At 39.7% G+C, this 16,579-nt stretch overlaps 1 protein-coding gene across 1 annotated transcript in view; it reads left to right on the top strand.

Moving 5' to 3' along the window:
• Nucleotides 1-16,579, top strand: part of LOC136874533 (receptor-type tyrosine-protein phosphatase kappa) — a 251,010-nt gene that overhangs the window by 94,908 nt on the left and 139,523 nt on the right. Inside the window, exons 10-11 of the mRNA XM_068227831.1 lie at nt 10,559-10,709; nt 11,031-11,317. Of these exons, the coding sequence (XP_068083932.1) occupies nt 10,559-10,709; nt 11,031-11,317 (438 nt within the window). The remainder of the gene's footprint in view (nt 1-10,558; nt 10,710-11,030; nt 11,318-16,579) is intronic.

Below are 16,579 nucleotides of genomic sequence, written 5' to 3'. Positions count from 1 at the left end.
ACACACACACACACACACACACACACACACACACACACACACACACACACATGCACACACACACGCACACACACACACACACACACACACACACACACACACACACTCACTCTCTCTCTCTCTCTCTCTCACACACCTACATTCCTCATCCTTCTTCTCAGAAGCATGAAATATTTTGAAAAATTAACAAAAATTAAATGATGTATTTTGTAAATAAAAGAAATATCAAAGGATTGAACAAGGATTACATAACATTAAACTAACTAAAAATTAACTACACTACATTACTTATTATTATTATTGTAACTGCAATTTCAAGCGCGTACATAAATAAAAATAATAATAGAAATAGTAAATAACATAATAATAAAAATAATAAGGTAATACCAGTAGTAAATAATATAATACTTAATAATATGACTAAGGAAATAGTTGTAAATAACGCAGTGGCAGTGTATTGACATCTTTAAAATACGCAAAATTAAAGCAAATATAGAAAACACTTACAGGCCTAAAGTGACAACTAAGACAGGATGTGGAACATGCGGGAAGCCCTTATCGAGGTACATGGAACGTATGACGTTATGGGGAAGAAAAGACTTACATGAAACACCCTCTAGCTCAATTATATTAAAAATAACAAATAACCAAAATTACAAGAGATTAAATTACACTGACTGACAGAGCAAATGCAACACCAAGAAGGAGTGGTCAGAACTTTATGCCAATTGCAGGGTAGACTGACATCACTGAGGTATGCTCATGATGTGAAATGCGCCGCTGTGCTGTGCACGTAGCGAACAATAAATGGGACACGACGTTGGCGAATGGCCCACTTCGTACCGTGATTTCTCAGCCGACAGTCATTGTAGAACGTGTTGTCGTGTGCCACAGGACACGTGTATAGCTAAGAATGCCAGGCCGCCGTCAACGGAGGCATTTCCAGCAGACAGACAACTTTACGAGTGGTATGGTGATCGGGCTGAGAAGGGCAGGTTGGTCGCTTCGTCAAATCGCAGCCGATACCCATAGGGATGTGTTCATGGTGCAGCGCCTGTGGCGAAGATGGTTGGCGCAGGGACATGTGGCACGTGCGAGGGGTCCAGGCGCAGCCCGAGTGACGTCAGCACGCGAGGATCGGCGCATCCGCCGCCAAACGGTGGCAGCCCCGCACGCCACGTCAACCGCCATTCTTCAGCATGTGCAAGACACCCTGGCTGTTCCAATATCGACCAGAACAATTTCCCGTCGATTGGTTGAAGGAGGCCTGCACTCCCGGCGTCCGCTCAGAAGACTACCATTGACTCCACAACATAGACGTGCATGCCTGGCATGGTGCCGGGCTAGAGCGACTTGGATGAGGGAGTGGTGGAACGTCGTGTTCTCCGATGAGTCACGCTTCTGTTCTGTCAGTGATAGTCACCGCAGACGAGTGTGGCGTCGGCGTGGAGAAAGGTCAAATCCGGCAGTAACTGTGGAGCGCCCTACCGCTAGACAACGTGGCATCATGGTTTGGGGCGCTATTGCGTATGATTCCACGTCACCTCTAGTGCGTATTCAAGGCACGTTAAATGCCCACCGCTACGTGCAGCATGTGCTGCGGCCGGTGGCACTCCCGTACCTTCAGGGGCTGCCCAATGCTCTGTTTCAGCAGGATAATGCCCGCCCACACACTGCTCGCATCTCCCAACAGGCTCTACGAGGTGTACAGATGCTTCCGTGGCCAGCGTACTCTCCGGATCTCTCACCAATCGAACACGTGTGGGATCTCATTGGACGCCGTTTGCAAACTCTGCCCCAGCCTCGTACGGACGACCAACTGTGGCAAATGGTTGACAGAGAATGGAGAACCATCCCTCAGGACACCATCCGCACTCTTATTGACTCTGTACCTCGACGTGTTTCTGCGTGCATCGCCACTCGCGGTGGTCCTACATCCTACTGAGTCGATGCCATGCGCATTGTGTAACCTGCATATCGGTTTGAAATAAACATCAATTATTCGTCCGTGCCGTCTCTGTTTTTTCCCCAACTTTCATCCCTTTCGAACCACTCCTCCTTGGTGTTGCATTGTCATTGTCAGTCAGTGTACATAACAGAGGTGCAGATACTTTACACACTTGACTAACGGAATGATTACAAAACCAAAACACAAATGAAAGGATAGTTGATTAAAAGACAGGAGAAAGACATTAAATTACGAAAGCGAGAATCTAGGGCAAACTCAAGATACATTGAATATTAAAACTTTGAAAATCACATTAACCAAGAAAATGCCTAAACGCAAAGGAACTAAATTAAATTAAATCAGAAAACATAGATAATAACATGAAAATAGCACTGAAATAACGCTTACCTCGGAAAGGCAGGAGTTCCCGAGGGTAGCCCTCGAGCGCGAACGCTCGCTAGGGCGGTCGGATGGAAAATGACGCCGAGCATACGCATCATTTTTCCAAAGCCGGAAAGAAGACCGGATATGGCCCGATTACAATCAACCAATAAGAAACAATTTCCACTAGATTCTCGTTTGCCAATACATTCGCATAACCATATATGGTCATTTCCTGTCTACAGACGCTAGATAAATTACATCAGTATTTCAACATCCCTAACTGCGCGTGCGGTATAGGCTGTACCAAATTAAATGTTACCAAATTACATCATGATATATGAATCACTTTATCACTCTTGCAATGTTAACAATCCAATCTTGAAGTTTTCTTAATTTACATTTTACTATTGCCTGAAAGAAAGTTATTACACATATATTTCAGCTACATAAACAAATATTCCAGCAAAGTCCAGAGTTCTTTTTTCTTCATTTCTCAAAATATTACGAACAAAATAAAATCCTTCAGTTATGTTAAATAAAAAAAACTTTTACATTTTCAAACTCTAACTTCTTGCAACACACAACATCCAGTTCCAGTTCACTGTCCCACCACAGCTTACAATTATTATTATTATTATTATTATTATTATTAACAATTATGAGAGATTTGTGGGTGCTGTAATTGCCACAGCAAAAAAAAATCATTCCTAGAGGCTATAGGAAGGAATATATTCCTGGCTGGACTGATGCAACTGAAAAGTTATACCAAGAATTTCTTGCCAACGGTGAACAAGAAATTGGGGATGAACTGCTTCATAATCTAGATAATGCTTGAAGAGAAAGATGGGCTGAAACTGTAACATCTATGAATTTCAGAGAATCGAGCAGAAAGGCATGGTCATTGTTACGGAAGCTTGGTGGGGCCACTCCCATCTTTCGTAAAAGTTCTCCAGTCACTCCAAACAAAATTGCTGCTCATATAGTTGATATGTCTAGATCACCGAGAGACAGAAATCATACAAGGAACATCAAAAAACAATAGGGAACATGCATGATCCGGGGTTTTAATTAAAAATATGCTAATCTGATTCAAAATTTCATGCAGAATTCAAAAATGTGATCAGAATGTACAAATAATAACTCCAAACGTGATAAAAATCGACGAAAATGTCACGTCACGCAAGCACGCGATCTCATTGGTCTGACGTCATCGTACAGGTTGACTGAATTAGCAGACGAAGTAACACATAGTGTGCTGTGAGAAGCAGGATACACTTCGCGTATTTCTACTTTACGTTAGTGTCTAGTATGGTTAAATTCGAGGTCTATACATTGGATAATAATCTGAGTGGTATATTTTAGACTTAAAATGAATCCTGCGCAGACAGTGAGGCAGAAAACTTATAAATGGTGTAGAGTTCCGATGTGCAATAGCACATCGCATACCGTACCAAACAAATTGTTTATAAATGTTCCAAAGACGCTAAAACGAGGGAGAAATGGATTTTGGCGAGCCGGAGAAATGCTGGTGATATATCGGAAAAGTCTACAGTTTATTTATTTATTTATTTTTTTTTTAAGATTTTAACGTAAGATGAATTTGTTTGAATTTTCAAATCACTTTTCCATGTCAGCTGTTCTAGTGGTAAAACTTTAAATTTTAATGTATGATGCTTTATTTAAATGCTTCAATTACATCTTGGAATATGAAAGTAAAAAACAGTGCATTAAATAATGCTGATTATTAAAGTATTCTCCAAACCTAACCTATGTTTTGGGTGATCCATGTCAAGATAATAAATCAAAGGGGTTATGGACCATTTTGACAGCTCTAATTCTACCAATATATCTTGGCATGGGACAGTTATGTATGTCTTTATTGAAGAGCTTAATTGGTAAAGAAATTTAGGCTATATCTAAATACTCTATAATGCAACAAAGAATAGGCGTGTACATCATGAAAGGAAACAACGTGAATTTAACAAATGTATAACTCTACACAAAACCAACGCTTGTCTGTTGGGGTCTTATAAGTTAACAATGCTCAATTATAATAATTATCATAATATTAATGAAATAAATAACATAATTGCACACAGGTGAAAATAGTGATGTAGGTGTTTAAAATATTATCCAACTTAGCCTAAGTTTTAGGTTATACAAGCCAAGTCAATAAACCGAAGGGTAAAAATACCGTGCGAGTTGGCCGTGCGGTTAGGAGCGCGCAGCTGTGAGCTCGCATCCGGGAGATAGTGGGTTTTGAACCCCACTGCCGGCAGCCCTGAAGATGGTTTTCCGTGGTTTCCCATTTTCACACCAGGCAAGTGCTGAGGCTGTACATTAATTAAGGTCACGGCCGCTTCCTTCCCAATCCTGGCCCTTTCCTCTCTCATCGTCGCGATAAGAGCGATCTGTGTCGGTGAGACGTAAAGCAAAAAAAAAAAAAAAAGTAAAAGTCACAGCACCCAAAGACATTCCTGTATTGAACGACTAAAATGTCTCCGGGACACTTTTCTTTCCTGATATGCTCAGCTTGTTAAAAGCCAAATGTAATTAACGTTATTGGCTTCACGCCCCGCTAACTACTTCTACGATTTTCGGAGACGCCGATGTGCAGGAATTTAGTCCTGAAGGAGTTCTTTTACGTGCCAGTAAATCTACCGACACGAGGCTGACGTATTTGAGCACCTTCAACTACCACCGGACTGAACCAGGATCGAACCTGCCAAGTTGGGGTCAGAAGGCCAGCACCTCAACAGTCTGAACCACTCAGCCCGACTTGTGAAAACTAGATGAAGTCATATTTATCTTTATCATGTTTAACTTTTTCCCTCCACAAAGATATTTAATTCTCTTTCATGGGCCCTGGAAGTGGGTAGGCCAGTTGTCCCAACCATAAATATATATATTTTTTGGGAATGATAGATTATAGCCCTATAGTACTATGATCTTTCTTTCCTTTCTTTCTTTCTTTCTTCCTTTCTTTCTTTCTTTCTTTCTTTCTTAATCAGTGTATCCTTCAGGGTTGGTTTTCTCTCGGACTCAGCGAGGGATTTCACCTCTACCACTTCAAGGGCAGTGTCCTGGAACGTGAGACTTTGGGTATGGTGATGAAACTGGTGAGGAGGGCCATTACCTCGCCCAGCGGCCTCACCTGTTATTCTCAACAGGGGCCTTGTTGGAGGATGGGAGGATCGGAAGGGATAGACAAGGAAGAGGGAAGGAAACGGCCGTGGCCTTAGGTGCCTGGAGGAGAAGTAGGAAAATACGAAAAACCACTTCGAGGATGGCTGAGGTGGGATTCGAAACCCTTCTACTCAGTTGACCTCCCGAGGCTGAGTAGACCCCGTTCCAGTCCTCGTACTATTTTTCAACTTTCATGGCAGAGCCGGGAATCGAAACCGGGCCTCCGGGAGTGGCACACATTAACCACTACATCACAGAAGCGGACTAGTACTATAATGCTACCTATATGTTTATGTTAGTGCTGAAATCCGATTTCTTACTTTACTAATGCTGAAAGCCCGAAAATGTAATGTTATTCTTTAATAGGGGAATCAGTCTAGAAGGAAATGTTGAAAGTGATGTGATATCTATCCAGGTTCGTTGTTATCCTAATACTATGGGTTACAGTACATTGCACGTATATAAAAGACGCCACTTACAATCTTGATTGTTATCCGCGAATTTCTGCGGCCACAAAAGTCACATTTTTCAAGAATGATGACATCTACACATGGTAGATTGTCTGACTGTGCTGTTTCGAACCTTTCTTCTGTCATTTCGAAGTTATTCGCAATCGTGAATAATAAACAATCGGCTTTTAGCAACGGCTGATGCACAACGGCTGGTAGAGCTCCATGCGGTACTGGATCGTGACGTCACAGCGCGCCGCTTACGTCAGAGGCCATTTCACTCGCCTTGCGGAAAGGCACTATTAAATATTTTTTTAATGGTAGAAAACAAGGCAACATACCACAATGTAATACGTTTACGTACTATTTCATTGGTGTACTTTTCAAAAAAAATATTTTTGAAAATGATGCATGTTCCCAATTAACCAGTCTTAAGTCCACAAGCCCCCCTGATTCAGAATACACTAGACCATTTAGTGTGCAAGATATTGAGGCAGCTTTAAAAGACATAAAAACTGGTAAAGCATTGGGATTTGATGGGATTCATCCTGAGTTTCTAATTAATTATGGTTATCTAGGTTTCTAACCTACATTCTTAGAACAGGTAATCTACCTCACTTATTTAAAATGAGTAAGATATATTGCAGTCCTAAAGCCAGGAAAGCCTAATGATGCACCAGAGAGATATAGACCAATAGCATTGCTTAGTGTATGTTATAAATTACTTGAAAGGCTAATCTTGAATAGAATTGCTACAAGAGTGTTGGAAACGATCCCTATTGAACAAGCAGGATTCAGGCCTCAAAGAAACTGTGCTGACCAAGTCTTGTCACTAACTACCTTCATTGAAGCAGGATTCCAGCAAGGATTAAAGACTTCAGTAGCATTTATTGACTTAACACGTTCCCTGCGGCAGTGAATTTCGATGACTTAATGTTACGTCGTATCGGCCCACTGGTGACCCGATGCTGCCTTTAGTTATTATCGGTTCGGGTCACCAGTGACCTGACGAATTTGACTTTGTTTACTCCCTAGTATGACATCCTAAACAATGCAAGTGCACTTGTTGTGTGCGTTATTGTTGAGGAGACATTCCAGCGTATTTACCTGTGCGACAGTGTTCCTATTCAACAAGTGCGTGAAACAGAAATGACCCCGGAAATAATTGGGTCACCGGTGGGCCGATCAAAACTAGCAGTATGCCTCGATCCTTTACTTCCATTGGAACACTATGTTGCCATTAGTTAACAGAAATTCGTAACTAGGACGTAGTTACTTACTTCGCAATTCTGGGAAGTTCGCACCGACGGATAAGAGTAACATGTTTCGGGGCACATGGTGACCCGAACCGCACGGAACGTAATATAGGCCCACCCCAGTGCTGTCCTAACCCTCTTTCTTTTCCGTGCCACCGGTGTGTCAGAATGTGAAAGCTCCATACCTAAAAAAGGACGTGAAATTGCTTGTAAATATTATATACGGTAGATAGTAAATATGTCAATAACTATTCCAATAACTCCAATAACCTCTATTGGCTTTCCTAAGAGCAATATAGAAAGCAGATATCAGAAGGGTGGTACTCCTTAAACAACAGTCTACGATCTGCGGGCAGCAACACTCTAGGCTTCATTCACCGTAACCGCGCTAAGCGATTCCCGCGTAAAAATATAGGTCAGACAACAATCGGGACTCAGGGTGACCCGAAGCGATATGAATGGAAGATGAAAAAAACTTCCTTCGGGTCACTGGTGGGCCGATCAAAACTAGCAGTATGGCTCGATCCTTTGCTTCAATTGGAAGACTATGTTGCCATTAGTTAACGGAAATTCATAACTAGGACGTAGTTACTTACTTCGCAATTCTGGGAAGTTCGCACCGACGGATAAGAGTAACATGTTTCGGGGCACATGGTGACCCGAACCGCACGGAACATGTTAAAGGCAGCTTACGACACAGTTTGGAGAGAAGGTGTAATCAGCAAACTCCTTAAAGTGATTCCATGTATGAGTCTGGCTCATCTTACAAATAACATGCTGAGTGACAGAACATTTTGTGTGGTCATGGGGGATGAAATCAGTAAACCCAGCAAACTAAATAATGGACTCCCGCATGGTTCAGTGCTTGCCCCACTCTTGTTCAGTTTATATATCTCAGATATACCATCCACAAGATCCAGGAAATTTGGGTACACAGATGACTGGGCTCTTGCCACTAAAGACCTATGCTTTGAGCAAACAGAAGAAATGTTGACAAAAGATCTCTCTGTTTTATGAAAATACTTTCAAAAATGGAGACTCCAACCAAGTATGAATAAAATAGAATTTTCTTGTTTTCATCTGAACAACCGAATGGCTTCAAGGGGCCTCAAAGTATACTTCGATAACACTCTCCTCTGCCACAATAGACACCCCAGATATCTAGGTGTTACACTCGACAGAACACTGTCATTCCAAGAAAATCTGAGAAAGAGCGCTGCCAAGATTCAGACACGTAACAACATAATCCGAAAACTGTGTAGTTCTTCTTGGGGTGCAAGTGCAACTACTCTATGCTGCTCAGCTCTAAGTCTAGTTTACTTTACTGCAGAGTATTGTGCCCCTGTCTGGATGAGCAGTCCTCAAGTGAAGAGAATAGATGTTAAGCTAAATGACACAATGAGAATGATCACGGGCACGATCAGATCAACTCCAATTCAATGGCTGCCCTACTAAGCCATATTCCTCCACCCCACCTCCGTAGATGCACTGCTCTGATGAATGCATACAATAAGATCCAGAATAATCCAAGATTGCCCATTCATGAGGATATCCCCCACCTACATGTAGACAGACTTAAGTCAAGACATCCACCCATCTGTACGGCGGAGAACCTTATAGTCAGTCATTTCAATCTGACTGAGAGATGGTCTAATGAATGGAGACAATTTGCTTCAGCAGAATCCTTAGATATGCCGTGCATTACACAGAAGGTACCTGGCTTTGAACAACCTCGGAAAGTATGGTCCAAGTTAAACCGGATCCGGACTAACCATGGTGTGTGTGCAGATCTGCTGTATAAATGGAGGAAAAAGTTATCATCCTTGTGCAACTGTGGTGCTGAGAGGCAAACTGTGAAGCACATCACACAAGAATGCCCACTGAGATGTTTCAATGGAGAAACGAGTGAATTTTTCCTGGCAATGCCACAGGCAATTACCTATGTAAATAATGTAGATATAAACCTGTATTTTATTGCACTGTTCATGTATATGCCATACGATAAATAAATAATAAATCACTCTTGAAAATGATCTTTTTAATTACATAAAACAAAATAATAAAGGATGAACCAAAACACATTGTAGAAAGAACTAAACAAACTCATTTACAAGATGAAAATTTTAACTGCACCTGCAGATATGCGCTGCATACAAAGAAAAAATTTAACTTACACTCAAAAGGTACAATGATGTGTGCATATTTAAATGGGGGCTAATTCCCATTACACACAAATTAGGAAAATAAAAAATAAAATCTTAACACAGAGGCACTGCAAATTTGCATCAATACTTAAAATACTTCTAGTAACTTGCTTGCGCTAAGTCAAGCAGAACTATGAGGGGCGAACCCAAGGAAAAGTTAAATTACATGTTGAAATGAAATGGCCAAGGACAAATTTGGCTCGCCAGGTGTAGGTCTTTTGATTTGACTCCCGTAGGCGACCTGTGCGTTGTGATGAGGATGAAATGATGATGAAGACAACATATACACCCAGTCCCCGCGCCAGAGGAATTAACCAATTATGGTTAAAATTCCCGACCCTGTCGGGAATCGAACCCGGGACCCCTGTGGGCGAAGGCCAGCATGCTAACCATTTAGCCAGACATGTTAGTTACAAGGTTAAAAAAAGGAAAAGGGAATTGCCGCCAAAGATTAAATTGTGCATGCTTACCTGAAAAGCTAAGTCATCTTGATAATTTAATGGTGAATGTGAGTCCCGAGGATAAACCTGCCCAAGAAAATAATTAATTGCATTTAAATGAAGTTAATGTCCAAACTAAAATAAGAAGAAGTAGTGCTTATCCCGAGACAGGTATCCTATGACGGGACCAATGCAGGAGCATGACCGCTCTCAAAGATGGTCAAGAAGCAAAGACACGGAGACAACTTCGCTCCCACGAAGGAGTGGATGAGATTGAGAAACAGGAAATGGTGCAACCACCAAGGTAATCAATTAGGCTACAGAATTTATCCTCGACTTTCATATTCACCAATTATAATTAATTTTATTTTGACCAATGAAAATTGATTATTTCTCAGTGATCAAGAAAAGTCCTTTTACGCAGCAGGAAATGTGCTTTTAAAATGGCATGTGTAAGTACACGCTGCTTCACAGTTTGGATCCATAATAATCTTAAAAATCTCTGCTACATGACACAAAGAAAACAAAACGGATTTTTCCTTTTGTTCGAAGGTCCCAACCAGACATCTTACACAACATTAACAATTTTTCAATACAATAATTGAAGATGCTTCCATATTTTCCCCACTGCTGTCCCAAATCTGGCCTCAAAGTGTCTACATGTTTCTTATACATTTCTTTCAATTTTCAGTACATCTTTTGTGGTGGTAACACTACTAGATGGAGCAGAGCCTAAGACTGAAGATCAGGCAATTTTGGTTAATGAAAAACTTCACAAGGAAATCATGAAAGAAATTGAAAACTACTCAGGGAAGATGTCATGGATTGCTGCTGAGCTCCAGGTAAGATTAGAAAAGTACTATTTAATATTCACAATTGTATTGCACTAAAAATAAACTTCATTGTATAAGGCCATGTTCCGTACATGTAGTACATATAGAAGAGATGTTAAGTACAGAAGAAAAATGGCCAACCAGACACCACTGGGATCTGAACCCACAACTTTCCAATTTTTAATGATCTAGCCCACCACTGGGAAGAGTATTGAATGTGAGAACACTGTTGAAAAGTAAAATGATTCAGTGTTTTCAGCTTTGTTTTTGATTTAATGTTTCTTTCCACCTTCTAAGGGGAAAGCCCATAATGTTTCCTTTCTTTTTCAGTTAACTCCATCTCCAGAGAAATTTATAGTGGGCCAGTCCCAACAATACAGTGGACTACAACCAACGTCTAAATTTGGGAATCACTATAACAACCACCCACTTTCTCCAAGAAGCACGTATCAAGTGCATGTTGTGGCTGTCAGTCTGATGCCCACAGCCTCCGTGTTTGGTCTTGTCTCATTAGCACAAGCTGTACGAACAAAAGATGCTCCCAGTGCTTCATCTGCACTTCTAGCTTTATTATTGCTACTGGTAATTCCCATACTTGGCTATCTGGTCTATGTCAGGTGTGTTTATATATTTTTTATTATATTATATTTCACATATTTGAAATATGAAAATGACAAATGTAATCATAGTTCACCCCTGATGTTTCAAGCATACTCTTAGAAAGATTGGAACATGAAAATGAATAGTATAAGTTCTATGACAAGTCAGGTTGTGAAGAAGGAACAATTCAAAATAAAATCAAAATCTCTTTATTTGCAGATGAGGTGTCTACCTTGGTGGCAAATGGTACACTAAAATACATTATTGTCAAGCACTAAATATTAAATTAACAAGAGAAGAAAATTTTCCTATAATACAATATTATACAATTTACGCTAACAATTTTTTATATTAAACACACAGCTCATCCTTAATAAATTTATGTTGTTTACAAAATTCTACTTATAATATCTCCTGTACTACTTACAAATATAGTCAACTGATATACAGTATGTGAAATTACTTCAAATGATACTATACAACTGGTATAAGCTTAAGATTGACATTGAATTTATTTATTTATTATTTTACCCATTCTGGAACCTAAGTAGCATAACGACCTGCTGCGTCTTAACCAGAGCCCCTTTTGCCACCACTTTTCAGAGTTCCTGAAGGGCCTTCGCAGCTACCGTAGCGGTCCCAGGGCCCTCGAAGTCCCCACTGTACTTCACCCCTACAGGCAGTGTCCTACTTTGGTCGTCCAAACTCCTTAGACCAGGGGATGGAATTAATTTATTCACACACATTTTTTATTTACAATAACCTGCACTGGTCGAATGCCCTCTAACACTTCATTTATTTTCTCTGTTGCTCTTTATTCTCTTCTTGAATATCTGTACAGATTTTGGAAAAGGATCAAACACTACCCCTCGTAAACTGTTCCACTCCTTCACACCCTTCCCAGTGAATAAAAATTCACCTCAATTGCTTCTGCTAAAATTCCTTCTAATTTTATATTTGTGGTCAGTCCTGCTGATATAATTATTTTCCAACTGAAGCCTCTCACGGATATCTCCCCATGCTTGTTCTCCTGTATAGGATCTATATAATCCTATAAGTCTAGTTTTCTCCCTTCTCTTACTTAACGTTTCCCACCCTAGTTCTTTTAACATTTCTGATACACTACTTTTTCTCCTGAAATCCCCTATTACAAATCTTGCTGATTTCCTCTGCACACTATCTATTTCTTTTATTAGGTATTCTTGGTGAGGATCCCAAACACTGTTTGCATATTCCAATAATGGACAAACCATACTTAAGTAGCTTTTTTCTTTTAATTCTTTGTTGCATCCTTCAAGTAGCCTCATTATGACATGTAACGATCTGTATGCTTTCCCAACAATGTCATCAACATGACCCTTCCAATGCAAATTACTTTCAAATCTCACACCTAAGTATTTGCACTTGCCATCGTTTGGGATAACTACCTCATCCAAAGTATATTCAAATTCAGTTTTAAAGCTCCTGTTTGTAAAAGTTGTAACAGTTGATTTGCCTCCATTAATCTTCATATTATTTTCTTCAACCCATTGTTGGATACTTTCAAGGCCCCTTTGTAATTCTGAACAATCCTCAATGTTATTTATTTCCCTATAAACAATTATGTCATCTGCATACAATCTTATTTACGATGTTATATTGTTCCCTAAATCATTTGCGTATATTAAGAAAAGTAACAGACCGATTATTCTACCCTGTGCGATTCCCTTACAAACTTTCTCTTCCTGAGATATATTATTTCCTACTTTGACTTTCTGAACCCTTGAATTTAGAAATGTTTTTATCCAACATGTAACCCTTACGTCCAATCCTATTCCCTCCAATTTCTTTAATAATATTCCATGTTCCACTCTATCAAAGGCTTTGGAAAGATCTGTGGCTATGCAATCTAACTGACCTCCTGAATCCAACTGATCTTATATGTCCTGCTGAAATCCCACCAGTTGTGCCTCACAAGAAAATGTCTTTCTAAATCCATACTGGCTCCTCATGAACCAATTTTTATCATCACATATCCCTCTGATGTACTTTGATATTAAACTCTCCACTATTTTACAAACTATACTGGTCAGGCTGATTGGTCTGTAGTTCTCTGGTGTCCTTTTATCACCCTTTCCTTTATAAATTGGTATTATTATAGATTCCTTCCATTCCTTTGGAATTACACTATTATTTATGACATAGTCAAAGAGATATTTTAAATAAGGCACTATGTACCACCCCATTGTCTTTAATACCTCCCCAGTAATTTGATCACTTCCTCTGCTTTTCCTTGCTGAAGCAGTTGGATTTCTCTGAAAATATCTTCATTTGTGAATGAGAAGGTTCTTGTTTCCCTCTGTGTCTCTCCCCCTCTATCTTCTGTTACTGTTTCCAACTCCTGACAATCATCTACTGAATCTCTGAATTCCCTACTAAATAGGTTTGCTTTCTCAGTATCTGTTAAATAGTGTTCATCCCCTTCTCCCACCATTGTAGGAATTTGGATTCCTTTTCCTTTTTGATTCCTGATATATGAATACAGCTTTTTCCATTTCCCTTTGTGGTCATTACCCTCTTGAAGTATGCCATTCATATAATTCTCCTTTGCTTACTTTTTCACTCTATTCAGTTTCCTCATTAGCTGTTTTCTAGTTTCTCTACTCTCCCTACCCTCTTTGATTTTCCTGTTTACTATTCTACATTTTATTTGTAATTTTCTTATTTCCCTTGTATAATAAACAGGCTCTGAGGTCATTTTACTCTTCTTAACAGGTACAAATCTCTTCTCTCCTTCCCAAATGATTCCTTTAAATTTAGCCCAAAGTGTATCCACATTACTCCCTTCACTTATCCAACAACTGAATTGTGATTTAAGGTAAGTCCCAAATTCATCAATTTTAGTTTTTCTGTACAATTTCTTGTCTTGTGTAACCCTCTTATTAAGCCTTTTTGGTACGAGTCCTACATCCATTATTATAGCCTTATGGTCTCCTATTCCTTCAATTACCTCAGTTTTATCAGCAATTTCCCATGGTTTAACCAAGAATACATCTAGTAAGTTATTGAGACGAGTTGGTTCTTGCACTACTTGTGTAAATCCTCCCTCCCAAATAACTTATTTGCTATTTTCTCTTCATGGGCTTCACTTGCAGCTCCATTCCATTCAACTTCAGGCAAATTTAGATTTCTCCCAATTATTGCCATATCATTATTATTGTTTTTATGCATATAATCAATTATTTTCTCAAATATTTCCATGTCTCTTTCCTCTTTTCCAGGCCTGTTCCTTCATATTATCACAAACTAATTTTATCCCTAATATTTCATCCCTTTCATCGGTAAACCGTTCATGTGAACAATATGTTTCCTTCACCAGAATAAACACCCCCCTCCCTTTTTATGTCCTCGGTCTCTACAATGGACTGTGTACACTTCTGGAAATACTTCTCTCACCCCTTCTCTCAATCACGATTCCACTCCTATCACCACATCAGTCTCATAACATTCCATCAATGTACCGAATTTTAATTGTTTATTTACTACACTCTGACAGTTTACCAAGAGCAATGTCAGACACCCTTTCTCCATAAAAATTGACTGTTGCAATTGGGTAATTTAAAATTCCTTACTTTCCTGAGTTTCATTTTCTAGTTGACTGAGCCAGCTTTAAGTACAGCTGGCTCTTTCTACTAGTATTCCTGGTCAGTATTATAACTCAAAGGAGTTGCCTGTTTTACAGTAGCCTACATATCTTAATAAAGTCTAGAACAATATTTGCTATCTTTCATTTACCTAAATTGTTTAGATGAAGTCCATGCTTTGTGTAACAGTGTCTCTCGAAACTGTTGCTATCAATTATCTGTGTATTATGGAAATGTTTACAAATTTTAACCATATCTGTATTAACTTTGTCCACTTCAATGTTCACACATGAGTCTCTAATCAAATCATGCCTGTGAGGCATGTTCACTACAAAGATGTTAGTGTGAGTCAGCTTACCTAGTGTACATATAAGTTGAGAAATGACATTCTTAGCGTCGTTGTGAGCTACGTCGTTCATCCCGCCGATGAACACTACTGCATCACGACTTCCGAGATTTCTTGCTGCCTGTTCTGTGTTTTCCAATACCTTCTTGATTGGGGCGCCAGGATAGATGACAGCCAATGCTGCAATATCTTCATTTTCATTTTCTCCACGATTCCCCTCGCCTGGCTATCACCAAATATAAGAATGTTCAACACTTTCGCCGGTGCACTGTGTGGGATTTTAGGCCTAACTTTGCCACTTCTCGTTACGGATTTTGCGCTATACGTTTGACTGCTTCCCTTATGGATAAGTCCTTGCTTATTGCTTATATCCCTCAGGGCTGAAAATCTATTTTTGGTGCCAATTACAAAGTCGTCCTTATTTAACTGTACACTTTTAAAGATAAAAATTTCATTGTTTTGTATTGAAAGTATTAACGTACACTTTTCCTCCTAGAATCTGAAGCAACTTGACACCATGCACTAGAATTCATGGAGCCACCTGTGTTCTGAGTGTTTACTGGTACCGGTACTTTCGATTCCAGTAAACATACCTTCTCCTTTAAAATCTCATTCTCCGCTTTTAATGCTTGTAAATCCCGTTGCAATAAAGAGAGAATTACAAGTACATTATCATTACCTCCATTCTCCGAGGAATGAGACGCCAGCGATTCGTTGACTGTTGTAGGCCTAGGTTTGTTCCTGCTATTCAAATTGCTCTCACCACAGCTCACATAGGTCCTAGTATCTTCACTTTTAGCAAAACCAGCACTACATATACACTCAAAATGGTACACTTTTCACACTGGATACCATTCTTCACTTGCTTCTTGTTTACACCACACTTATTCCCGATTATTTCGCAAGAGAACCGGGAGCTATCTTCACTTACATCCTTCGCTGACGCCATCTTGAAAAAAAAAATTGAAAGAGGAGACATGAACAAACATGAAAGTATAAAAGGACAAGGATAATCTCCACATTCTTTTGTACTGTCATCACCAAAGGTAGGTGCCCTCTCCTCATCATTCCCAGTTCTTTTACAGCCTTTTGTTCTCAGTCCATGACAAGTCTGTTTCTGCTTCGCAGCTTTACCAGGAGGGTTGGTGGTATCAACACTCATTGAGGGACTATCTTGATGGATCTTCAGTCTTGTTGTTGCAGTCTTTCTATGTATGATTTTATTTTTTCATTTGGTTGTCCCTTTTCATAACTTATATTGACCCATTGGGAACCTTTTCTCTGTCTGAGTGTCTGAGTGTCTTATATTC

The sequence above is a fragment of the Anabrus simplex genome, chromosome 5 (genome assembly GCF_040414725.1).
Source record: "Anabrus simplex isolate iqAnaSimp1 chromosome 5, ASM4041472v1, whole genome shotgun sequence".
In the NCBI taxonomy this organism is placed as follows: Eukaryota; Metazoa; Arthropoda; class Insecta; order Orthoptera; family Tettigoniidae; genus Anabrus; species Anabrus simplex.
The sequence above is the reverse complement of the archived record's forward strand: the minus strand, read 5'-3'. Positions and strand labels throughout refer to the sequence as shown.